Source organism: Hemiscyllium ocellatum, chromosome 31 (genome assembly GCF_020745735.1).
Source record: "Hemiscyllium ocellatum isolate sHemOce1 chromosome 31, sHemOce1.pat.X.cur, whole genome shotgun sequence".
Lineage (NCBI taxonomy): Eukaryota > Metazoa > Chordata > Chondrichthyes > Orectolobiformes > Hemiscylliidae > Hemiscyllium > Hemiscyllium ocellatum.
Genome location: NC_083431.1, coordinates 5,049,178 through 5,075,422, shown reverse-complemented (window position 1 = coordinate 5,075,422; position 26,245 = coordinate 5,049,178). Strand labels below are relative to the sequence as shown.

Sequence of the window (26,245 nt, the reverse complement as noted above, 5' to 3'; positions counted from 1 at the left end):
GGGCATAAAAATGTGAGTGACTCCAGGAAATAGTTTGGGAATACGTTGACATGTGTCCTTAAAATATTGAAACTTTCTTCTCATCAGCACCAGCTTATGATGGGTATTATAGAATATTATAAATTTCATGTCAAATTTAATTTAGAACAGGAGTAGGCCATTCAGCCTGTTGACCTTGCTGTCCCATTTAATACAGATCATGACTGATTGGACACTTCTAACCCTTTAAACCTATACTGTCCTCATAACCCTTTACACCACTGATAACCGGACATCAATCAAACTTCAGGTCAGGCAGCATCCAAGGAGCAGGAAAATCGACATTTCAGGCAAAAGCCCTTCATAAGGAATGAAGGCAGGAAGCCTCCAGGTTTGAGAGATAAATGGAAGAGGGGCGTTGGGGCTGGGGAGAAGGTAGCAAAGAGTACAACAGGTGAATGGGGGTGGGGATAGAGGTGATAGGTCTGTGGGGGGGGTGTGGAGCAGATTGGTGGGAAGGAAGATTGGCAGGTAGGACAGGTCATCTGCTCCACCCTCCCCTTTGACCTATCTCCTCTATCCCCACCCCCATTCACTTATTGTACTCGATGCTACCTTCTCCCCAGCCTCACCTCCCCCATTTATCTCTCCACCCTGAAGGCTTCCTGCTCAATTCCTGATGAAGGGCTTTTGTCCGAAATGTTGATTTCCCTGTTCCTCGGATGCTGCCTGAGCTGCTGTGCTTTTCCAGCACCACTCTGAGCTAAACTCTGGTTTCCAGCATCTGCAGTTCTCACTTTTGCCTATCAAACTCCACCTTCAGTATATTCAAAGATGGAGTTTCCACAGTCCTCTGGGATAGAGATCTCCAAAGATTCACCACCCTCTGAGTAAAAATATTTCTCTTCATCTCTACAGTAAAATTTACATCCCCCTGATTTTTAAATTTTGCCCCGTGGGTCTGCATTCCCAACCAGACAACATCTTGCCAGCATCTACCCGGAGTATCCCTTTAGATGTTTGTAGGTTTCAATGGGATAGCCTCTCATTCCAATGAGTACAGGCCCTGTCTGCCCAATGTCTTATCAAAGGACAGTCTGTCCAACTGGAGAACAAGTCTGATAGACCTTCATTGCAGTTTTAAGTGGCAATAATATACATTTCTCGAGATTTGAAAAAACAAAACTGTACACAATACTCCAGTCTCTGATATAATTGAAGCAAGGCTTCCCTACTCCTGTTGTAAGTTTCAGATTCTTGAATCATCTTGCCATAAAGATGGACATGTCATTATGCTTCCTAATGGATTGCTTACAGATGGGATGGAGTCAGTGCTTACTAATCTATTTGGAAATGATCTAATAAAAATGGAGAACCTCTGATTTAAAAGAGCAGACCTTTTTTGGCTCATTGTCAGCTATTTATTGACTTGTTCTCTCAATCTCTATCACTTTCTCTCGCTCTCACTTTCTTTCTCTCTCTCTCTCTCTCCCTCTGTCTCGCTCTCTCTCTCCCTCTGTCTCTCTCTCTCTCTCCCTCTGTCTCTCTCTCTCTCTCCCTCTGTCTCTCTCTCTCTCTCCCTCTGTCTCTCTCTCCCTCTGTCTCTCTCTCTCTCCCTCTGTCTCTCTCTCTCTCCCTCTGTCTCTCTCTCTCTCCCTCTGTCTCTCTGTCTCTCTCTCTCTCTCCCTCTGTGTCTCTCTCTCCCTCTGTGTCTCTCTCTCCCTCTGTGTCTCTCTCTCCCTCTCTGTCTCCCTCTCTGTCTCTCTCTCTGTCTCCTCCATCTCCCTCTCTCTCCCTCTCTTGATCTCCCTCTCTCTCGCTCTCTCTCTCTCTTCCCCCCCCCCCCTTTCTCTCTCTCTCTCTCTCTCTCTCTCTCTCTCTCTCTCTCTCTCTCTCTCTCTCTCTCCCTCTCTCCCCCCCCCCTCTCTCTCTCTCTGCCCTTAGATGGACTGCTGTTGTCCCAGAGCCGCCAGCGGATACTAAGCCTGAGCCAGCTCAGCAGCTCTTTGCAGGTGAGTGGGATTTTGATGGTGACATCGGGTAGCCTCGTGCCACAGGCAGAATTGACAGGCTCCTGCATTTCCACCCTCAACATGTGCTGAATCTGCCTGAAATTGATACCAGCTTCAACAACTTGCATTTATATAGCACTCTTTTTCTTGAAGGAGGCCCTATCAAACCAAATTTGCCACTGAGCCATTTAAGGAGATATGCAGATCCATGTCTTCTGTGAGGGTTGTTGGTCTTTGGAATTCTGTTCCCTAGTGAGCAGGGGTGTTTGTTTCATTTGGTATGATGCCAATTCCCTTTTCTAAGTTACTGTTGGATCTGTTTCCATGCCCTTTCAGACTGTGCTTCTCCAATCTCAGCAACTCACTGAGTAGGTGGGTGTAAGTTGTTTAATGAGCCATAAACCTGAAGATGTTTCCTGTGTTTTTCAGATCACAGGCATTGATATTTCTGCTTCCATCACTATCCATACCTGCACCCTGCACTACCGACATTCTGAGTTCTCGCACTGGTTGGCCCTGTCAGAAAAATCTACAGATGCCCAAGTTACAACTAAAAGGTTTGTGTCCACCTCTCGCACTAGATGCTTCTGAATTTTTATCCTTAATAACACTACCACTCAGGAACTCTGTCCGCCTCCCTTTCCCCCATGGATTTTGTTACTGACTGTGCCTCCACTGATGTTAATCCAGCTCCTTCATAGCTATCGGGGACACAGTGACACAGTGACATAGTGCTATTGTTACTGGACAAGTAATTCAAAGACCCAGATTAATTCTATGGAGACATGGTTTGAATTTCACAATGGCAGATGGTGCAATCTGAATTCAGTTTAAAAATCTGGAATTAAAAGTCAATCTGACGGGTGACCATGAAACTGTGTCGGGAGGGAGTTGCACTGGGAGTCACCAACATTTGACTCCAGACTCTGAAGTCTTCACATCATCGGATCAACTTTGTCCAGGAAGCATCCTGCTGATTATCACCTACAAATCACCCAGCCCCCTCTGCCCACATCCCACTGCTCACCTGATCTGTAACCTCATGGCCTGGTGTACTCCCTACTCCACTATTACCATCAAGATAGGGATCAGTCCTCATTCACTGGAGAGTGCAGGAGGGTATGCCAGGAGCAGCACCCGGTATATCTGAAAATGAGGTGTCGACCTGGTGAAGTTACACAATAGGATTATTGCGTAAGAAACAGCATAAGCAGCAAGTGATAAAGCTAAACAGTTCCACAAACAATGGAATAGATCCAAGCTCTACGGTTTGACCATGTGCAGTTATGAATGATGGTAGACATTTAAACATTGAAAAGTTAAAGTCGCCATCGCCCGAGAAGACCAAAGGACCGTTCTCTTGTCAGCGAGAGATGACTGGTGCAGTCAAGAAGGTGGGACCTTGCTGGTGACCTCACACAGTGCAGGCATTAACCTCATGCTGTTGGCATCACTCTACATTACGAACTAATTATCCAGCCAACTTAGCCAACTGACTCGCTCGTTAAACAATTCACTTGCAGATGGCACCACAAATATCCCATACTCAATACTAGGCAAGCCCAGCTCTTCAGTGCCAGAGGTATGATAGAAGCATTTGCAACAATTTTCAATGAAAAGTGGATAATGCTATTTATTGAAAAAATTGTCCTATAGGGTGAAAATTTGGTGTTCTTGCCTGGTCTGGCCAAAACATGACTCCAGACTCTCAGCAATCTAGTTGACTCTTAACTGCCTTCTGAAATGGCCCATACAAGTCACTCAGTTCAAGAGCAATAAGTGTGGGCAATAAATATTGGCTGAGCCAGTGACACCCACATTCCATGAACAAATATTTCAAAAATTTTTCTTCGTCTCCTCAGGAGTCCCCCCAGCTTTACAGATACCAGTTTTTAACCAGCTCAGTCCATGAAGGGCTTATGCCCGAAACGTCGAATCTCCTGTTCCTTGGATGCTGTCTGACCTGCTGCGCTTTTCCAGCAACACATTTTCAGCCCATTCCACATGATGTCAAGAAATGGCCAAAGGCACTGGATATTGTAAAGGCTGTAGGCACTGACAGCATTCCAGATATACTGAAGATTTGTGCTCCAGAACCAACTGCACCCCTGTCCAAGCTGCTGTGTGCCTACAGCTGTAACAATGGCATTTACTCAACAATGTGAAATATTGGTGCTCGGCAATGAGCCAGGACAGGTGACAGATCCCACGGTGGGAGAATACTTTGGTGACAGTGACCACAACTGCCTCACATTTACCATATCCTTGGAGAGGGAAAGGAGCATTTACCAAGGGAAGATATTTAATTGGGAAAAAGGAAATTATGACGCTATCAGACAGGAGTTGGGAAGTATAGACTGGGAGCAATTGTTCCACAGAGAGGTCACAGCAGACATGTGGAGACTATTTAAGGTGCAGTTGTTGCGAGTGATGCACAAATTTGTTCCTCTGAGACAGGTAAGAAGGGGTAAGGTTAAGGAAACTTGGATGATGAGAACAGAGGAGCTTCTTGTCAAAAGGAAGAAGGCAGCTTATGTAAGGTGGAGGAAGCAAGTATCTAGATCAGCTTTAGAGGATTACAGGCTTGCTAGAAAGGAGCTCAGAAATGCACTGAGAAAAGCCAGGAGGGGGCACGAAAAAGGCTTGGCAAGAAGGATTAGGGAGAACCCAAAGGCATTTTACTCATACGTGAGGAATAAGCGAATGATCAGGGAGAAGGTAGGGCCGATCAGGGATAGCGGAGAAAACTTGTGTGTGGAGTCTGAGCAGAAAGGGGAGGTCCTAAATGAGTTTTTTGCTTCATTTTTCACTAAGGAAAGGAACCTTGTTGTAAATGAGAACTTTGAGGAGCTGGGATACAGGCTAGAACAGATCAAGATTGACGAAGTTGATGTGCTGGAAATTTTGGCAAACACTAAGATTGATAAGTCTCCAGGGCCAGACCAGATTTATTCTAGATTGCGCTAGGAAGGGAGAAAGGAGGTTGCAAAGCCACTGGCGAAGATCTTTGCCTCCTCACTCTCCACGGGAGTCGTACCGGAGGATTGGAAGGAGGTGAATGTTGTTCCTCTTTTCAAGTTGGGTGATAGGGAAATCCCTGGCAATTCCAGACTGGTCAGTCTTACATCTGTGGTTAGCAAGATTTTGGAAAGAATTCTGAGGGATAGGATTTATGACTATTTGGGAAAGCATAGCATGATTAAAGGCAGTCAGCAAGGTTTTGTGAGGGGCAGGTCATGCCTCATGAATCTTATTGAGCTTGTTGAGGAGGTGACGAGACAAGTCAATGAAGGTGGAGCAGTGGATGTGACGTATATGGACTTCGCAAGACATTTGGTAAGGTTCCCCATGGTAGGCTCATTCATAAAGTCAGGAGGTAAGGGACACAGGGAGATTTGGCTATCTGGATCCAGAATTGGCTGGCTGACGGAAGGCAGAGTGTGGTTGTAGATAGAAAGTACTCTGCCTGGAGGACAGTGTTGAATCGTGTCCCGCAGGGACTATGTTCTTGGGCTTCTGCTCTTTGTAGTTTTTATAAGTGACTTGGATGAGGACGTTGAGGGGTGGGTTAGTAAATTTGCAGATGTCACACAGGTTGGAGGTCCCGTTGATAGAATCGAGGGCTATTGCAAGCTGCAGCACGACATAGACAGAATGCAGAACTGGGCTGAGAAATGGCAGAAGGAGTTCAACCTGGATAAATGCGAAATGATGCATTTTGGAAGGTCAAACTCGAATGCCTCAAAGTTGCCACCCAAGTGGATAGGGTTGTTAAGAAAGCATATGGTGTTTGGCTTTCATTAGTAGAGGGATTGAGTTTAAGAGCCGCGAGGTTTTGCTGCAGCTCTACAAGTCCCTAGTGAGACCACACTTGGAATATTGTATCCAGTTCTGGTCGCCCTGCTATAGGAAAGATACAGAGACTTTGGAGAGGGTGTAAAGAAGGTTTACCAGGATGCTGCCTGGACTGGAGGGCTTGCCTTATGAAGAAAGGTTGAATAAACTCGGACTTTTCTCTCTGGAGAGAAGTTGGATGAGAGGAGACCTGATCGAGGTAATGAAAGTCAACAGCCAGAGACTTTTCCCCAGGGCAGGATTGACTGGTACAAGGGGTCATAGTTTTAAGCTGTTATGAGAAAGATATAGAGGAGATGTCAGAGGTAGGTTCTTTACGCAGAGAGTTGTGAATGCGTGGAATGCGTTGCCAGTTGTGGAGGTGGAAGCAGAGTCATTGGGGACATTTCAGCAACTGCTGGACATGCACATGGATAGCAGTGAGTGAGGGGTGTGTAGGTTAGGTTATTTTATTTTACATTAGGATTAATCCTTGGCATAACATTGGGGGCCGAAGGGCCTGTTCTGTCCTATACTTTTCTATGTTCTATTGCTGAGGTATGGTCTATACAGACCTCATCCCAAACTATGGCCAGTTACTGTCTGATCAGTTGACTGTCATTTATCAGCACAGTGGTGGAAAGTGTCGTCAAAAATGCTAGCAAGCATTTGCAATAACCTACTCACAGCTGTTCAGTTCCAGTTCCTCTCAGCTTTTAATGCCAATACAGGCTTTATCCAAAAATGCACAGAAGAGCGGAGCTCCAGATGGGAAATGAGGGTGAGTGCACTTGGCATCAAGGCAACTTGTGAATACATATGGATCCCAACAGAAGTGGAGTCCATGAAAATTAAGTGGAAACTCTCTGCAAGTGGAGTCATAGCTAGCACGAAGTAAGATGGTTGCAGTTGTTAGGGGTCAAATTTCTCAGTCCAAAGGCCATAATGACACAGGTTCCTCGGAGTAGTATTATAGGGCTCAACACCTTCAGTTGATTCATCAAAGACATTTCCACCATCATAAGTTCAGAAGTGGACATGTTGGCTGAAGGTTGCACAATATTCAGCACATATCATGTCCTTATGTAGCAAGACTTGGACAAGTCTAGATTTGGCCTGATAAGTTGCAAATAACATTTGTGCCACACAATGATCATCTCCAGCAAGAGAAAATCAAACTATCAGCCCTTAAGTTTCACTGGCCTTATTATCGCTGAATCCCAAACGATCACACTCTTGGGGATTAACACTGACCAGAAGTTGAACTGGACCAGCCATATAAATACTGTGTCTACAAGAGCTGGGAACTGTGTGGTGGTAACCAGCCTCCTGACTGCCTAATACTAGTCCACCAACTACGCTGCATAACTGTGATGGAACACTAACCTGGATAAGTGCAGCTCTGTCAACAGTCAGAAAGATGACATCATCCAGGATAAATCAGTCTGCTTGATTGGTATCCCATCCATCAATGCCAACATTCACTCTTCACCATCAATGTACTGTGACACAGTGTGTACCATCTACAAGACACACTGCAGCAACCGACTTAGGCTGGTCTGACAGCACTTTCCAAAGCTGCAACCTATACCACTTAGAAGGATAGGGCAGCAGGAGTATGGGAACCCACCACTTAACAAGTTTCCTTCCAAGAACCACACTAAGCTTTCTCAGAAATATGTCACCATTCCTACAGTGTTGTTGATCGAAGTCCTGAAACTCCCTCCTTTACAGAATTGTAGATATCTCTAAATATCCCATGGGCTGCAGCATTTCAGAAGTTAATTCACCATCACCTTCTCCAGGGCAGCTGGGAATATTATCACAGAATTGTCACAATGCAGAAGTTTGCACCTATCTAATGGACAATTAGTAGTCATCCAGTCAGTGATGTTCACATCCTGTGCACAAATTGAAGAAGCTCAGTCACTCCTCTGAGTGCAACATCCCATGGCACTGACTAGCTCTACTGACAGTAAGTTAATATCCTCTCATGGCCAGTCGGTAACCCTTCTTCCTCAATACCTTTGTTTTTCTGACTGGATAATGGATAACCATTCCCCCAGACCCAGTTGAATAGATGTCGCTGATCATTGCTTTGTGAATGATGCTCCCCTATGACTCTAGCTTTACTGCAGTTTTACTCTGTGTTTAATCAGGCAATTTCCTTTACTGAGAATGCCCATCAGCATCACTTATTCATTGTCGAATGTCAGCAGCTCTCTCCAGTTTCCTGATGCACCTGCCTTTGCACTGGGCTTCGACTCTGTCATTGCAGGTAAGAACACTTCTTGAAGCCTGCTCTCACTTAACCTCTGCTACGTTACCCATTTTCCTTATACTCCCTTACCCCCTTTCTAATCCTGCTTCTTTGTATCACATCAGTCAGATGGAGAAATGTTTATTCATGAATATCCCTGAGCCTTGTATGATGACTGGATCTCCTGTGTTGCTTAGAGCTCAAGGAGAGGTATTGCTTCCAGGTTAGAGTCTCTTTGACAGGACTTTTTAAATTCCTGTCACCCACCCAGCGGTGGGTGTTGCTGCCAAGGCTAATATTTATTGCTCACCTTCACTGCCCTTGAGAAGGTGGTTTTGAGCTGCCTCCTTGAATCACTGCAAGTGTAGCAGTTTGGTACAACCGAGCGGCTTGCTGGGGCATTTCAGACAGCAGTTAAGAGTCAACTACTTGCTGTGTTAAAAGACAACAGTAAACCCAAAAATCTAGTAGTTTTTGTGGTGATCATTACTCAGATGAGTTCTGTTTTTAAATTCCAGATTAATTTATAAGCAGAAATGAAATTCCTCCCACTGTCATTAGTGGGACTAGAACTTGTATTTCCAGGGCATTAGTCCAGGCTATTGGATTAGCAACCTAGAAACAAACATGTTACTATTGTACCATTTCGGTGAAGCTGTATTTGGGAATGGGAAGTGGTTGAATTATGCTAAGTAAATGAATAATCAGTCCATCTTTTAAGTCATACATTGATCCCTGTTTTGCAATGAACTGTCATGTCCTTATATATAATGGCTGCTGCTTATGTAAACTGTCACACCGTAATTATACACTTTCACCAGCTGTAACATGACAGGATTCATAACAACAGAAAATTTTCCATAAAACATACACTGATGAAAGTTTCTTGATATGTTACCTCAGACATTGCAGGTTGTGTCTCTTTATGTTTCTTTACTGCCTTGTCTCTGATACTTTCTTCTGTTTGTCTCCATTTTTGTGCCCCATTTCTTGCTCAGTTCCTGATTGATGTTTTATTTCCTCTCTGCCCATCTACTGCCTTTCTGTCTCTTTCGCTTTGTGCACCCATTTGTGATTCCTTTCCCTCTTTTTCTGCTATATCATTCCTTTCCTCCTCTTTCTTCCCTGCTGACTTATTCTACCTCACTCGGCATCTCTCTCTCCATTTTTACTTGTTATTCCTCCTGTGTGTTTTCCTCTCCTCTGGTTGTTTATTGCTCGATCTGTCTTTCATTCTCTTCCACCTTTCTGCTCTATTTTTCTTTTTTATTTGCTTTATTTTCTCTTTTTGTTTTTTCCTGTTTCACTTGGTCTTGGTTGTTTTTTTCCCCTGCTGTTTCCTTGTCTCTTTATTCCCACTTCTTCCTTTTTTTCAAATCCTTTGAGTGTTGTGTTGTTTTGGTGCTGCCAGTGGTGGTTAAGGTTCTAGCAGACAAATATTCCCCTCAAAGAGAGAAGGGCAAAGCTGTAATGGCAAGTTGCTGTCATAAAGCACTGGATGCCAGGACATGTCGAACTTAGACATCAGCCTCGTGCATACTGTAGGGTGGGAACTGGAAAGAAAATGAACAAAGGGACAAATTATTTTGAAATCTTCACTGTTGAAATCAAACCCCAAATGTAAAATTAAAGTCAGAACAGTGTGATGTTCCCTCAGTGCGGACCCTCCAATATGAAGCACACTTTCAGTATGTACTTTTCTTGAGTAGTGCACTCCCTCAAAACAGATCCTATGACAATAAAGTATTCTGTCATTATTGACTGGGACAGTGCAGTGCTGCCTCTGTCCATACCCTCAATATAGTGCAGGTACCCTCAGGACTGATAATCAGCAATTCCCTTGCTGGTTCTTCAGTAGTACAGCACTCACTCAGCGCTGACCCTCCGACAGTGCGGCAGTCTCTCAGCACTGACCCTTCGACAATGTGGCACTCCCTCAGCATTGATCCTTCGACAGTGCGACACTCCCTCAGCACTGACCCTCTGACAGTGCGGCGCTCCCTTCAATAATGATCCTTTGACAATTCAGCATTCCCTCTGCTGACCCTCTAATGGTGCTGTATTCCCTCAGTACTGAACCTCCAACAGTACTGCATGGAGACTGTCAACCTGGATTTTGTGCTCAAGAATCTGACAAGGACTCAAACCTACAACCTCCTAACACAGAGGTGAGAGGGTGAATCACTAAGCAAGGATAACACATGATCCTGTGATGATAAAATGTTTTGTCCTCCATCTATTCTAAGAAAGACTAAACAAAATAAAGTAATTAAATTGAATATCTAATTATTAGGATATAATTGAAGAGCTGCTGAATTGTAGAAGGTATGTAAGTAGAGTTTGTCAGAAGAAAATGTTTTTACTGACAGGAGGGTGGGTGACCAGAGCTTTAAAGTAACTGGCAGAAGATTCAGAGACATAAAGGAGAATACTTTCCCCATTGTGACATGCTGTGATCTGGAGTGTGTGACCTGAAAGGGCAATGGAACAGATTCATCTTTTTCAAGAGAATTGAATAAATACTTGACCAGCCAAAACATTGGCAGGGCTCTGGGGGTGGACCCAGGAGAGGTATCAGGTTAATTAGATAGCTCTTTCAAAAGAGCCAGTTTGGGTGTGATGGACTGAATGGCCTCATTCTGCCCTGTAAGATTCTGAATGCAGTTGAGATTAATTAGAAACGCAGTCCCTGAGAGCCTAATTTGTCACAGTTTGGGAGACATATGCTGTATATTGTATGCAGTTTTGTGTACAGTTTTGATTCCTATGTTTCACTGTTTTCATTACATTTCTTGCTGGTTCCCTGTTGACATGACGGATAATCGCTCCATTTTTCCTGTCTGGATTCGGTGTATTGTATGGTGATAACAATGGGTCCTTCTGTTGTCACACAGACACCCAACACCTGAAGACCCACAGTTCTCACTGGCGTGGGAACCTGGCAGTGAAGAATCTTTGGTGGAGGGCGGGTGAGGGGTCACAGATTTCAAGAGCTCCCTCTCCAGCCAGTACACATGTGTGGGGCGATGTACTTGTTTTGGAGTCATTAACATTGCAGGTAAGCAAGTGAGCAGAGAGTGCAGTGGACTGGGTTCAGTGCTCGGGGGTTTCTGGGTGGAAGTAGTTTGGTTAGTCCAATCAATACGTAGATTAAAGTCACCCATAATAACTGCTGTAACCTTACTGCATGCATCTCTAACCTCCTGTTTGATACAATCCCCAACATCACAACTACTGTTTGGTCTGTACACAACTCCAACTAATGCCTTTATCCCATCGGTGTTCCGCAGCTCCACCCATACTGATTCTGCATCGTCTAGACTAATGTCCTCCCTGACTATTGTGGTAATTTCCTCATAACCAGCAACACTACTCCACCCCTCTTTTCCTTTCCATCTATTCTTGAAATTTGAATAACCCTGGCTGTTGAGTTCCCGTCTTTGGTCATCCTGGAGCCAGGTCTCTCTGATCCCAATTACATCATTGATTGGATAGTAGTGACCAGGGCTGAGTTGTCTGATTGGATAGTGAGCAGAGTATGTTGTATTTTTTGATTAGACCATGTTTGTGGCATATCACATTGATGAACAGAATAGTGACTGAGATATATGACACTCAATTGGTGGTAATTATCTGGCTGCAGTGTGAGGGGTGTGGGCATTGGGTGAACTGACCGAATGAAGCTAGGGTATCATGTTTTGAAATGCTGGGCAAACAGCTGATTATCCATCTCTGGTTCTAGGGGAGCTTCAGTCAGGCACAGTCTTTTATTGGGGATTTCGCCAATGCTGTAAACCTAGATGGCACGTTGAGTCAGCTGCAGGTGGAGATCTCGGACACGGCAGTGGAATGCTTATCCAAAGTATTGTCACTGATCCTTGAAGAAAGGAAGAAACATCAGAGAGAGATGTTAGAGATTGACAGCATACCTGTAAATCAGGATTCAGATTCTCGTGGTGGATCGGACATGTATCTCTGTAAGATCAACGTTAAGTTGGAAAACATCGCTCTCTTCTTTCTCTCCAGCTCCGCAGGTGGGTTTGAGTTTTCCTTTATGATCGTTGGTTTGATTCTTGTTTTTTGTTTAAGGAGCAGGAGTTGGCTGTTGCACAGCTGGAGCTTGCTCTTGTCTCTCAATCAGATCATTTCGGATTATACATCATTTGTTTGGCTGCAACTTCATTCCTGCGTCCGATTTGCACGATTGGACGGATGTGAAGGCATTGGAGTGGGTTTGAAAAAGTTACATCAGAATGCATCCAGGGATAAGGAATTCCAATTTCTTTTTTTATTATTGATGCAAGGGATGTGGGTGGCTGGCAGGGCCACCACTTATTGTCCGTCCGTCGTTATCCTTGAGAAGGTGGTGGTGAGCTGTCGCTCTGTACTACTGCAGTCCATGTGCTGTCTGTTGACTCACAGTACCATTAGGGGGCCAGGAGGTTTCTGCAGGGGTGGCTATCGAAATCCTACACTTGATGCATAAGTTGTTTAATGTGTCCTGTCCTGCAGGTGCCAGCATTTTGCGAGTCAAAACCTTCTCCATTGATAAAGGCACAGAGAACTTAATCTGTGAGGTGGAGAGGCTGTCACTCATGGTGGTGAAGACTGTAAAAGAGAGCGTGGAGCTCCGGCCCAGCAACTACGCGAGCTCTGATCCCTTCCTCTTCATGTCCCATTTCTCCATGGCTTTCTTCATGCATGGATGGTCGTTCGAGGTAAGGCTGAGGCTGAGCCATGAGGCTGCTTAATAACTGCCACTCCATCAAAGTCCGTGTATATGAGAAATGTAGTAAACCCCTGAATTCACAAAATCAAATCAACAAATTCATCAGTTTTTACCCTTTCTTTCATCTATCTGTCTGCCTCTTGTCATGACTGACCGGGATGGTGCTCAAGCCACGTTATTTCTTGGAGTTACCGCGAGTTTAAATATTCAGTGAAACTAATGAAATCCCAATTTCCATCTGACTGACCAACTGCTACCCAGAATATAATCAAACCACACCATGTTCCTTCAGTAACCATGGAAAATAACTATTTATTTTAACACACTGAACTTCATTAGAAGAACAGGATTTCTAGTTTGTGTAACTTAAACACAAATAAAAGTCTCTTTTATTCCATCATGTCCAACTGGTCACCAAGCATCTATCTATTCTAAGTCAATTTTCAGCATTTGGTCCATTGACTTGCATGCTGTGGTGTTTCAAGTGATGGTCTAAATATTTCTTCCTCGCTACAGCTCTACCACCCTTGTAGGCAATGAGTTCCAGATAGTCACCACCCTGTAGGTAAAAATCGTATCATCTCCAGTCTCCTTTGAACCTCCTGCTCCTTACCCTACAACTGGTTATTGATCCCTCTACTAAGGTGAATGGTTTCTTTATTTCTTTCTTTCTTTCTATTCCCTTCAGAACTCTGCACAGCTCAGTCAGGCCTCTCCTCAAGTTTCTCTTCCCTAAAGACAGTGAGCAATTTGGTGGGAAGAGATTCTAACGAGGAGGTTGTAGCCTCACAATTAGAGCCGAGCAAGTAAAGAGTGAAGTCAGGGAAGAGTTGGTTGCAATGCAAGTGGGGGGGGAAGTAAGTTACTGGGTGGTACAGTGGTTAGCACTGCTGCCTCACAGCACCAGGGTGCCAGGTTCGATTCTAGCCTTGGGTGACTGTTTGTGTAGAGTTTGCACGTTCTCCCTGTGTCTGCCCGGGTTTCCTCCGGGTGCTTCAGTTTTCTTTCACAGTCCAAAGATGTGCAGATCAAGTGAATTGGCCATGATAAATTGCCCATACTGTTAGGTGCATTAGTCAGAGGGAAATGGGTCTGGGTGGGTTACTCTTCAGAGGGTCGGTATGGACTTGTTGGGCTGAAGGGCCTGTTTCCACACTGTAGGGAATCTAATTTAATCTAATTTAAACTTTACCCCCATGAAACACACAAACACATTCTCAGTTGAAAAAAACATAAATATTGGTGGAAGGCAAAAATAGAGGAATGCAGTTCTCACAAAACTGGATGGGTTGGTTTCATAATCCTTAACACTCTGATGAGGCCTCCATGTTATTTGGGTTTAGGAAAGGGGAGAGAGGAAAGATTACTGCAGCAAACTTGTTCAAACACCTTGCTTCTCTCTGTCTGATTCATTCCCCACAGTGCCTGTGTTGAATTGTAACTTGGCCAATTCAAGGATTGTTGTTTTGCTCAGCTCTGGTGAATCCTAACAAGTGTAGGTTAGGTGCATTAGTAAGGGGTAAATATAGGGTAGGGGGAATGGGTCTGGGTGGGTTACTCTTCGGAGGGTTGGTATGGACTTGTCGGGCCGAAGGGCCTATTTCCACACTGTAGGGATTCTATGAATGGGTGCCACTTCATCAGAACTCACTGTTTCCATAAAGTAACATTTGCACCAGTTTGTGTCACTGTTGTCCAATAGCTACAAACAACTTGCTCTCCTTTTAAAATGTCTAATTTTCTCATTTTCATTCCATACTTTAAAACATAAAAAAGTAATATTTTGTAGAGAAAGGGACCTTAGTTTTAAATCTGCAGGCCTCTGTAATTTCCCCCCTGCCCTATGACCTTCTAAGATCTCTCTGTTGCTTACTATCTAGCCTCTTGCACATTCCTGAGTTGAATTTCTCAGCCACTGGCAGTCTTGCCATCAGCCACTAGGGTCCTATAAACTGGGAATTCTTTTGTAAATATCTGCTCATCCTTTCCTTCCTTTGAAATGTTTATTACACACTATATCTTTAACTAAGCTTTAGATCATATCTATGACCCTCCGACAGTGCGGCGCTCCCTCAGCACTGACCCTCCGACAGTGCAGAGCTCCCTCAGCATTGACCCTCCGACAGTGTGGCGCTCCCTCAGCACTGACCCTCCAACAGTACAGCACTCCCTCAGCACTGACCCACCGACAGTGCGGTGCTCCCTCAGCACCGACCCTCTGACAGTGCGGCGCTCCCTCAGCACTGACCCTCCGACAGTGCCCACTCCCTCAGCACGGACCCTCCGACAGTGCGGCACTCCCTCAGCACGGACCCTCCGACAGTGCGGCGCTCCCTCAGCACGGACCCTCCGACAGTGCGGCGCTCCCTCAGCACTGACCCTCCGACAGTGCGGCGCTCCCTCAGCACTGACCCTCCGACAGTGCGGCGCTCCCTCAGCACTGACCCTCCGACAGTGCGGCGCTCCCTCAGCACTGACCCTCCGACAGTGCGGCGCTCCTTCAGCACTGACCCTCCGACAGTGCGGCGCTCCTTCAGCACTGACCCTCCGACAGTGCGACGCTCCCTCAGCACTGACCCTCCGACAGTGCGGCGCTCCCTCAGCACTGACCCTCCGACAGTGCGGCGCTCCCTCAGCACTGACCCTCCGACAGTGCGGCGCTCCCTCAGCACTGACCCTCCGACAGTGCGGCGCTCCTTCAGCACTGACCCTCTGACAGTGCGACGCTCCCTCAGCACTGACCCTCCGACAGTGCGGCGCTCCCTCAGCACGGACCCTCCGACAGTGCGGAGCTCCCTCAGCACGGACCCTCCGACAGTGCGACGCTCCCTCAGCACGGACCCTCCGACAGTGCGACGCTCCCTCAGCACGGACCCTCCGACAGTGCGACGCTCCCTCAGCACGGACCCTCTGACAGTGCGACGCTCCCTCAGCACCGATTCACCAACTGCAGGACTATATTTTGTCATAGTCTTTACCATGCGACTTGAAGTGATGATCTACTAACTCAGCATTGTGAAGGAGAGAGTGTTACCCACTGATGTGCTGTTGACATTGGAAGAGTTGGGGGACGGCGGGTGTGTGTGTGAAGAATGGTAACCTATGTATCTAACAGCTCGGTTTGTTTCAGCTGAGTTCCTTCGAGGACATCAAAGTGCAGTGGGATCCAGCCAGCCACATGTACCTGTACCACCACAGCCAAGAGGTGCAGCGTCTACTGGAGAGCCTTCGCAAGGTCATGCTGCTGTTTACCGTGGCTGAGCAGACACTGGCAGGAGAGGGGAGGAGATCCCTCGACCTGGACCTGGAGCTGAAGAGTCTCATAATGAGAGTGCATGTGACAGGGAAAAGGTTTGTTCAGCTGCAGTTAGAGAACCTGGTCTGTTCAGCCAACTCTGCTGAGAGACTGATCCAGTCATCGCAGCTCCTCCTGAGTTTTGATGGGCATGACATCTTCTTGTTTAAGGGACTGGACGGGCGGCTGGAAGAGCCAATGTCCTTCCGTGCCCAGTGGGAGTCTGCACGCACTCCCAAGAACGATCAATGGATATTCAAGTTCCAAAGCATCACTGTGGAGTTCCCATTCCGCTACGACTTCTCCCAAACCTTCGACAAGTGCATTAATGTGCAGAAATGGCTGAAGGCACTCCATGGGCTGGCGGGGACAGAAGAGGGTCAAAGGGCAGAGCGGTCACAGCCCCCTGACCTGGTCCTCCAGGTCATGCATTTCTCTTTTGTCTTCTTGGACAACGTTTTTGAGGTGAAGCTGCGTGACGACTACGAGCTGATGAAGGACGAGAGCAAAGAGAGTGCGAAGCGACTACAGCTGCTCGATGCCCGGGTGACAGCACTCAGAAAGCAACATGGAGAGCTGCTACCCGCCCGCAAGATTGAAGAGCTGTATGCTGCCTTGGAGCAGACCAACATCAACATGTACGTACAGCGGTCCCAAAGACTCTATGCCAACACACCCATGCGCAAGGCTCTGATGACCTGGGTGATGACAAACCTGGAGATCAGTGCCTCAGTTGACCCTGCTGTGCACGATGCTGAGACAGTGATGAAGGAGATGGAGATGATTGACCCGTTCAGTCATTTCCCTGAGGAAGACATCAAGATGACCATCCTGTGGTTTCGGAGGGTGCAGTTTACAACAAAAGCATTTCTCGGTGAGTCCAGTCAGAGGAAAGGGATTGCAACAGCTGTGATCCTCTTCCAGTGCAATTGACCAGCTGTGGGCAACACATCCTCACCTCCAAACCAGAGTCAATGGGTTTACGCTTGACCCTATATGCTGGACCATGCAATCCAGAATAATGTGACTGTACATCATGATGTTGTTGGACAATCAACACCAAAGGACCATCTCCCTGCTAGGATCTAGACTGAGGAAACAATGAATAGTCAGAGGGTCAGTACAGAGGGAGATCTAACCTGTCAAAAGGTCAGTATTGAAGTGCAGAACTTTCTCAGTACTTCAACAGTGAACTGCTTCCTCTAACTCAGTCACCATCTGACAATGCAACACTCCCTCTGTTCAAAACTTTCACCTGTACAACATTCCATGAGTACTAACTGTCCAACAGTGCAGTGCTGCCTCATTACTGACTTTTCAGCTCATCAGCACCCACTTATTAATGATCCTCCGACAGTGCGGCGCTCCCTCGCTGCTGACCCCCCCGATAGTGCGGCGCTCCCTCAGCACTGACCCTCCGACAGTGCGGCGCTCCCTTGCCGCTGACCCCCTGACAGTGCGGCGCTCCCTCGCCGCTGACCCCCCCCGACAGTGCGGCGCTCCCTCGCCGCTGACCCCCCCCCCGACAGTGCGGCGCTCCCTCGCCGCTGACCCCCCGACAGTGCGGCGCTCCCTCAGCACTGACTCCCCGACAGTGCGGCGCTCCCTCGCCGCTGACCCCCTGACAGTGCAGCGCTCCCTCAGCACTGACTCCCCGACAGTGCGGCGCTCCCTCAGCACTGACTCCCCGACAGTGCGGCGCTCCCTCAGCACTGACTCCCCGACAGTGCGGCGCTCCCTCAGCACTGACCCCCCGACAGTGCGGCGCTCCCTTGATTCTGCACTTGTTACCGGTTTGTTGTTTAGACACTAAAGTGAGGTTTGAACTACAACCTTCTGCGTTAGACAGGGGGAATCTTAGCTCAGCCTAAGCTGTTTCCCAGTGACCCCACAATATATTCCTCTCCTGTTGTAAGTTGCTCTATTCATCCTGAAATATGAGCTACAAATCCCAATATGTAGTCAGTGACAGAGCCTGCGAAGAGCACAGGTTTAATACATTGGCCTTTGATGAAAGCTGTCTGCTTCTGACCAAAGTTAAAAATCACACAACACCAGGTTACAGTCCAACAGGTTTAATTGGAAGCACACTAGCTTTCGGAGCATCAAGTGACTACCACTTGATGAAGGAGCGTCGCTCTGAAAGTTAGTGTGCCTCCAATTAAACCTGTTGGACTATAACCTGGTGTTGTGTGATTTTTAACTTTGTACACCCCAGTACAACACTGGCATCTCCAAATTATGCTTCTGACCAGTGTGGGATGGTGAGGATTTAATGTGCTCAAATTTCCCACAAAGTGCTTCCTAGGAGTTTTGAAAGACACCGAGCCAGTCTGACAGGCGGCCAAAAGCTTGGTGAAGGAGATTGGGTTTTCGTCCCATTTTAGAGGAGGTGGGTTCAAGCTGGAGTGGTTCAAAGAGGGAATTCCAGACCTGGTGGCACTGAGAGGTCTCAGATGGTTCTCGTGACCTTGCTGGAAAATGTATTCTGTGGTGTTGGCCAGGTAACATCCGGTGACACCTCACCGCTCAACAGGAGACCAGCAAGAATGGTGTCCTAGCTGAGACACCAAAGGGCACCTTCTGTGATCCTACAGAAAGGGAAAGAGGTGGTAGTTGGGAGATATAGAGAGACTGCCAGCATAACTCATACCAGTTTTGCTTGTGGCTTCAGTTCGAATCCGGGACTACCCGCGCTACATGTTTGAGATCCGGGACTGGAAACTATCCGGGAAACTGATTGGAGCAGAGGAAGATGGCCGGCCGAATGCACGGAGGAAGGTGAAAATTGCACTTGGAGAGCCCTGGGGAGATGCCATTGTTGAAAGGAACATGCCACCTTTGAAATGGTACCACAACTTTGAATGTAAGTACCAGGTGTTTCAGTTCACAAGAACTTTGCTGCAAGTAGCTCATCCTCCTCAATCCATCCCTCTTTGTTCCCCCAGCCCAAATCTCTCTCTTCACCATCGTGTGGGGCCCCTGCTGGGACCCTGCCTGGACTCTGATTGGACAAGCCGTTGACCTCCTCACCAAACCTTCGACTGACCCAAGCCCACCCCTCAACTGGTGGGATAAAAGCCGCCTCTTGTTTCATGGATCCTGGAGCATGGACATTGAACAGGCCAACTTACACCAGCTTGCTACAGAGGTATGACAGGAGGTGGTGGGGGGAAGGGGAGGAGAGAGACAAGGGAGAAGGAAAGAGAGGTGGGGAAGCAGAGAGAAAAGACAAGGGAGTGGGGGATAGAAGGGGAAAGCAGAAAGGGATTGGGGAGGGGGGGAAGTGGAGGAGAGAGACAAGGGAGCAGGGAGAAGAGAGAAGGGCAACATGGGAGGGAAGAGGGAGCAAAGAGGGGAGACAGGAGGCTGTGAGGAGGATGGGGGAGAGAAAGGGATTGGAGAAGAGAGCAGGAGAGAAAACAGTGGGGAGGAGGGAGCAGAGAGAGTGTGGGAAAATGGGAGGGGGAGAGAGGTGGAAGTGGGGGTAGGAGATGGAGGGGGATGACAGGAGAAGAGTGGGGAGGAAGGAGAGAGAGAGGAGGGAGTGGGCAGATATAAGAGAGTGGTGAGAGGAGGGGGAGAGAGAAAGGATATCGGGCAGGTGGTAATATGTAAATACGAAACAAGGAATGGGGAGGGAGAGAAACCGAGAAAAGTCAAAGTAGGGATGGGGGTAAGAGGCCGAGAACTGGTGAGGTAGTAGAGAGAAATTCCAGGGCAGCAGAGGTGACCTGGCTTGGGATGAGAAGTGAATGCACAAGAGTCTGAATTGAGCAGGATGTGAGTTATACTGAGACTCTGCTTCTATGTTATCAAACAGGATCCATACAACACAACAGAAAACATGCATTGGGAATGGAATAAGTTACAATTCAACTGGAGGAATTGTCAATTTGTTTTTAAAGGTGACCTTGATGTCAATGTCCGAACTGCGTCCAAGTAAGTGGCTGGCTAATGTTCTCCACTTCACCTCCAAAAACTAGGGAAACAGTTGTCAGCCATGGCTGATTGGGCAGCACCAAGAACTTGTATCAGAAAGTCATGCGTTCAAACTTCTTACAACAGAGTTCATCCCTGAATCAAACCTGACACCATGCAGAGCTCAGGGAGCACCACACTGTTGGAGAGTCAAAATTGAGGGAACGCAGCACTGTCGGAGGGTCAGCGCTGAGGGAGTGCTGCACTGCCGGAGGGTCAGTGCTGAGGGTGCACTGCACTGTCAGAGGGTCAGTGCTGAGGGAGTGCTGCACTGTCGGATGGTCAGTACTGAGGGAGTGCCGCACTGTTGGATGGTCAGTACTGAGGGAGTGCCACACTGTCAGAGAGTTAGTAGAGAGGAAGTGCCGCACTGTTGGAGGATCAGTTCGGAGGGTGTACTGCAGTGTTAGGATGGTCATCTTTCAGATGAGATTTCAAGTTGAGAACCCATCTACCCTTCCTGGGTGGGCATACAAACGTACTGTGCAAGAAGGATTTAGCTATGAGTGAATCCGAACATCTTTCACAGAGAAAGACTGATGTTTGGTCCTTGCAAAAACAGTGAGAAAAACAATCATGAATAATGGGCAGATGAAGAAGCTTAATGAGGATCAGTGGGAGGCTGGGAGTTAAAGTGCCAAGTGATTGAGACTCTTGTGGCCTCCTCTTTGCTGTCCAGATATGACGATTGCTGCTTTCTGCACCTGCCTGATCTGTGCATCACCATCGGCCTCCAGTGGATCAGCCAAGGGAACCCCAATGACCACCATAACGTCTCCGTGTGTTCCCCAGACATGCTGGAAACCCGACCGGATACAGAGAAGCACGATTCCTACAAACTCTTTCGATCCGAGAATCTCAATTTGTCAATAACCATGGATCTGAATCAGTCTGGCAGAGGTGAGTGTGTTCTTTATATCGGGACTTAATGGTTTTACACTGCCATGTATTTTTTTATTCACGAATCTTTATTCAGTTTCCACCACCAGGAAGAAAGGAAACACCCGAGTGGTCAGTGACAAGCAGTGCCCTTCACATCAAAGGGCAATGCTGTGTGATCAAACAGTGAAGGGGAGGGCAGGGATTAAATCAAAATAGAATTGGAGGGGGAAATAAAATACTCCACTTCCTGCGGCGCCCACCTCTCCCTGAACAACTGCCATGTACTTGTGCTGTGCTGTGCTGTGTGTGTTTACACTTCATGTATTTACACCAATTAGGGCTTTGTCTGTTTACACTGTGCTGATTCTGTGCACATATACAATGTGCTGGACTATGTGCATATCACACTGCACTGTGTTTGTTGTGTGGGTACTGGGTGTGTTTACACTATACGTCCTAGAGTAGACAGCATGAAATTGGGCTGCTACCGTGTGTGTGTCTACGTGTGTTGGTACGGTATGCATTTCTGCTGTGCCGGTAAGGTGTGCGTTTACGCTGTGCTGGTAAGGTATCGTTTACATTGTGCCAGTAAGGTGTGCGTTTACGCTGTGTCGATGTGGTGTGTATCTATGCTGTGCTGGTAAAGTGTGCATCTACGCTGTGCTAGTATGGTGTGTGTTTACACTGTGCTGGAATCACATGCATTTATATGCTGTGCTAAGGTATGCATCTACGCTGTGCTGGAGTGGCGTGCGTTTACACTGTGCTGGTACAATGTGTGTTTACTCTGTGTTGGAACGGTATGCGTTTACTCTGTGGTGGTATGGTGCGTTTACGCTGTGCTGGTAAAATGTCTGTTTATGCTGTGCTGGAGTGGCGTACGCCTACTCTGTGCTCTAATGGTGTGCGTCTACGTGGTGCTGGAACGACGTGCGTTTACACGGTTTTGGTAAGGTGTGCATCTACGCTATGCTGGTACGATGCGTGTTTACACTGCTGGCACGGTGTATGCTTACGCTGTGCTGGTACGGTGTGTGCTTACGCTGTGCTGGTAACGTGTGTGTTTATGCTGTGTTGGAACGGTGTGTTTATGCTGTGTTGGAACGGTGTGTTTATGCTGTGTTGGAACGGTGTGTTTATGCTGTGTTGGAACGGTGTGTTTATGCTGTGTTGGAACGGTGTGTTTATGCTGTGTTGGAACGGTGTGTTTATGCTGTGTTGGAACGGTGTGTTTATGCTGTGTTGGAACGGTGTGTTTATGCTGTGTTGGAACGGTGTGTTTATGCTGTGTTGGAACGGTGTGTTTATGCTGTGTTGGAACGGTGTGTTTATGCTGTGTTGGAACGGTGTGTTTATGCTGTGTTGGAACGGTGTGTTTATGCTGTGTTGGAACGGTGTGTTTATGCTGTGTTGGAACGGTGTGTTTATGCTGTGTTGGAACGGTGTGTTTATGCTGTGTTGGAACGGTGTGTTTATGCTGTGTTGGAACGGTGTGTTTATGCTGTGTTGGAACGGTGTGTTTATGCTGTGTTGGAACGGTGTGTTTATGCTGTGTTGGAACGGTGTGTTTATGCTGTGTTGGAACGGTGTGTTTATGCTGTGTTGGAACGGTGTGTTTATGCTGTGTTGGAACGGTGTGTTTATGCTGTGTTGGAACGGTGTGTTTATGCTGTGTTGGAACGGTGTGTTTATGCTGTGTTGGAACGGTGTGTTTATGCTGTGTTGGAACGGTGTGTTTATGCTGTGTTGGAACGGTGTGTTTATGCTGTGTTGGAACGGTGTGTTTATGCTGTGTTGGAACGGTGTGTTTATGCTGTGTTGGAACGGTGTGTTTATGCTGTGTTGGAACGGTGTGTTTATGCTGTGTTGGAACGGTGTGTTTATGCTGTGTTGGAACGGTGTGTTTATGCTGTGTTGGAACGGTGTGTCTATGCTGTGTTGGAACGGTGTGTCTATGCTGTGCCGGTACAGTGTGCGTTTATGCTGTGCCGGTACAATGTGTGTTTACACTGTGCTGGAACGGTGTGTGTTTAAGCTGTGCCGGTACGATGTATCTATGCTGTGCTGGTACAGTGTGTGTTTACGCTGTGCTGGTACAATGTGCGTTTATGCTGTGTGCTGGTACGGTGTGTGTTTAAGCTGTGCTGGAACAGTCTACATTTACCCTGTACTGGAATGGCATGCGCTTACACTGTACTGGTAAGATGTGCGTTTACGCTATGCTGGAACCACATGCGTTTACGTTGTGTTGGTAAGGTATGCATCTATGCTATGCTGGTACGATGCATGTCTACACTGTGCTGTTATGGTGTGCGTTTACACTGTGCTGGTACGGTGTGTATCTAGGCTGTGCTGGTACGATGTGCGTTTATGCTGTGCTGGTACGGCATGCGTCTACGCTGTGCTGGAACGGTGCACGTTTACACAGTGGTGGTACGATGCGTGTCTACGCAGTGGTGGTACAGTGTGAGTTTACATTGTGCTGGAACAGTGTGAGTTTACATTGTGCCGGAACGATGTGCATTTACGCTGTGCTGAAACGGTGTACGTTTACTCTGTACTGGTACAGTGTGTGTTTTACGCTATGCTGGAACAGCATGCACGTACGTTGGTGCTGGTACTATGTGCGTGTACGCTGTGTTGGTAATGTGTGCATCAATGCTATGCTGGTACGAAGCGCGTCTACACTGTGCTGGTACAATGTGCGTTTACGCTGTGCCGGTAAAGTGTGCGTTTATGCTATGCCGGTACGGTGTGCGTTTATGCTATGCCGGTACGGTGTGCGTTTACGCTGTGCCGGTAAAGTGTGCTGGAACGGTGTGCGTTTATGCTGTGCTGAAATGGCATGCGCTTACACTGTGCTGGTAAGATGTGCGTTTACGCTATGCTGGAACCACATGCGTTTACACTGTGTCGGTAAGGTGTGCATCTATGCTATGCTGGTACGATGCATGTCTACACTGTGCGATTACGCAGTGCCGGAACGGTGTGCGATTACGCAGTGCCGGAACGGTGTGCCTACGCTGTGCTGGTATGGTGTGTGTTTACACTGTGTTGGTATCACATGCGCCTACGCAGTGCTGGTATGGCATGCGTCTACGCTGTGTGCTGGTACGGTGCGCGTTTACGTTGTGCCAGTAAGGTGCGTGTCTATTCTGTGCTGGAACAGTGTGTGTTTACATTGTGCTGGAACGATGTGCATTTACGCTGTGCTGAAACGGTGTATGTTTACCCTGTACTAGTACAGTGTGTGTTTTACGCTGTGCTGGAACAGCATGCACTTACATTGTGCTGGTACTATGTGCGTGTACGCTGTGTTGGTCATGTGTGCATCTATGCTATGCCGGTACAGTGTGCGTTTACGCTGTGCCGGAACGGTGTGTGTTTACACTGTGCTGGAACGGTGTGTGTTTACACTGTGCTGGAGTGGCATGCGCTTACTCTGTGCCGATACGGTGTGCGTTTACACTGTGCCAGTAACTTGTGCGTTTACGCTGTGCTGGTAAAGTGTTTGTTTAAGCTGTGCTGGAACAGTGTGTGTTTATGTTGTGCTGGAACGGTATATGTTTACCCTGCACTGGTACAGTGTGTGTTTTACGTTGTGCTGGAACAGCATGCACTTACACTGTGTGCTGGTACAATGTGCGTTTACGCTGTGCTGGTAAGGTGTGCATCTATGCTGTGCTGGTATGATGCGTGTCTACGCTGTGCTGGTACGGTGTGCTTTTACGCTGTGCTGAAACAGTGTGCGTTTACGCTGTGCTGAAACGGTCTACATTTACCCTGTACTGGTACAGTGTGTGTTTTACGCTGTGCTAGAACAGCATACACTTACGCTGTGCTGGTAAAGTGTGTATCTACGCTGTGCTGGTACGGTGTGCCGGTACGGAGTGTGTCTATGCTGTGCTCAGACCGTGTACGTTTACGATGTGCTGATATGGTGCGCGTCTATGCTGTGCTAGTACTGTGTGCATTTACGCTGTACCGGTACGGTGTGTGTCTGTGCTGTGCACAGACCGTGTGCGTTTACGCTGTGCTGGTATGTCCAGTGTGCATGTGTGTTTGTGTTTCCCTGGCACACGTCACAGTCACATACATCTCTCTAAAATTATCTCATAAACCTTGTTCTGATTTTGGAACGCGATATGTAAATTACACTGTTTGAGGGGATGTAGTTTTCCCTGCAAGTGAACAGTTGGAATTGTGGACCTCTTCCCCAGTTGCAGTTAAATTGATTAGGGCTTTGGATGGTATCTCATACACACTCAGTAACTGTGCAGATTCTCTCTCAGAGACCACAGAGCCCCGAATCCTGTTGTACAGCAGCACTCTACGCTGGATGCAGAACTTCTGGGCAACGTGGACGACCATCTCCAGACCAATTTGCCGTGGGAAACTCTTTCAGAACCTGAAACCGAGTAAGAAGAAGCTGAGCCAACATTACAAGCAGGTGTCCTTCAACCCAGCATTCCCTCAAATCCAGGTAATGGAGCTGCTGCTCCCTCCCTCCATTCCCTCCCTCCCTTCCTTCCCTCGGAGATGCAACACACTCTGGCCTTACTGCGACTTGACACATTCTTCTGCAGCTCTCGACCTAGGCTGCTGTTTCGGGGTATTCTCTGATCCATGTGTTTCCTCCTGCCAGGTGCATTACTGGGCATCGTTTGCCCAACAACGTGGGATTGAAGTGCAGTGCGCCCAAGGGCATGTGTTCACCCGAGGAACCCAGAGATTCATTTCACAGGGTGAGAACAATTCGCATTTCTAAAGAAACTTTCACAACATCACACAACTTCTGAAGGAACTGTAGCTGCCAATGTGTATACCAAAAGATCCCACAAACTATACTGGATCATCCAGTCTTTAATAATGTGGGCTGCAGCATGAAGATTGGCCAGGAGAACCCAGAGCTGTTTTCAGCAGTGTTTAACAGCATCCAACCAGTTCATGATATCCTCTCTTTAAAGTCATATTCAGTCGCTTCAGTGTGAAACAGCTGCTCCCTCTGTAGCTACACAGCAGCAATTGACCTCCATTCACCCCTCAGCAGGCGTCAACCTGCTGCTTTCCTAATGTGAACTAGACTGAGAGAATACCTTGGGTTTCATTCCTGGTCATTGCTAAGTTGGCTGCAGTGAAAAGCTAACCTCCTGTCTCCCCAAAGCCTGTCCGATATCTACAAGATACAAGTTAGGAGTGTGATGGAATACTCCCCACTTGCTCTGGTGAATGTATCTCTAAGCATCATAATGCTTGACCCCATCCAAAACAAA

The 26,245-nt window shown here is 47.3% G+C and overlaps 1 protein-coding gene across 3 annotated transcripts in view; it reads left to right on the top strand.

The window, feature by feature from the left end:
- Window positions 1-26,245, top strand: part of LOC132830576 (bridge-like lipid transfer protein family member 2) — a 71,989-nt gene that overhangs the window by 17,258 nt on the left and 28,486 nt on the right. For all 3 annotated transcript variants that reach the window (XM_060848401.1, XM_060848400.1, XM_060848402.1), the window contains 13 exons: window positions 1,924-1,991; window positions 2,421-2,548; window positions 7,985-8,103; window positions 10,980-11,143; window positions 11,828-12,119; window positions 12,598-12,803; window positions 15,945-16,983; window positions 18,784-18,975; window positions 19,058-19,260; window positions 19,933-20,051; window positions 20,770-20,990; window positions 25,265-25,455; window positions 25,618-25,717. In XM_060848401.1, coding sequence (XP_060704384.1) covers window positions 1,924-1,991; window positions 2,421-2,548; window positions 7,985-8,103; window positions 10,980-11,143; window positions 11,828-12,119; window positions 12,598-12,803; window positions 15,945-16,983; window positions 18,784-18,975; window positions 19,058-19,260; window positions 19,933-20,051; window positions 20,770-20,990; window positions 25,265-25,455; window positions 25,618-25,717 — 3,042 coding nt within the window. The remainder of the gene's footprint in view (window positions 1-1,923; window positions 1,992-2,420; window positions 2,549-7,984; window positions 8,104-10,979; window positions 11,144-11,827; window positions 12,120-12,597; window positions 12,804-15,944; window positions 16,984-18,783; window positions 18,976-19,057; window positions 19,261-19,932; window positions 20,052-20,769; window positions 20,991-25,264; window positions 25,456-25,617; window positions 25,718-26,245) is intronic.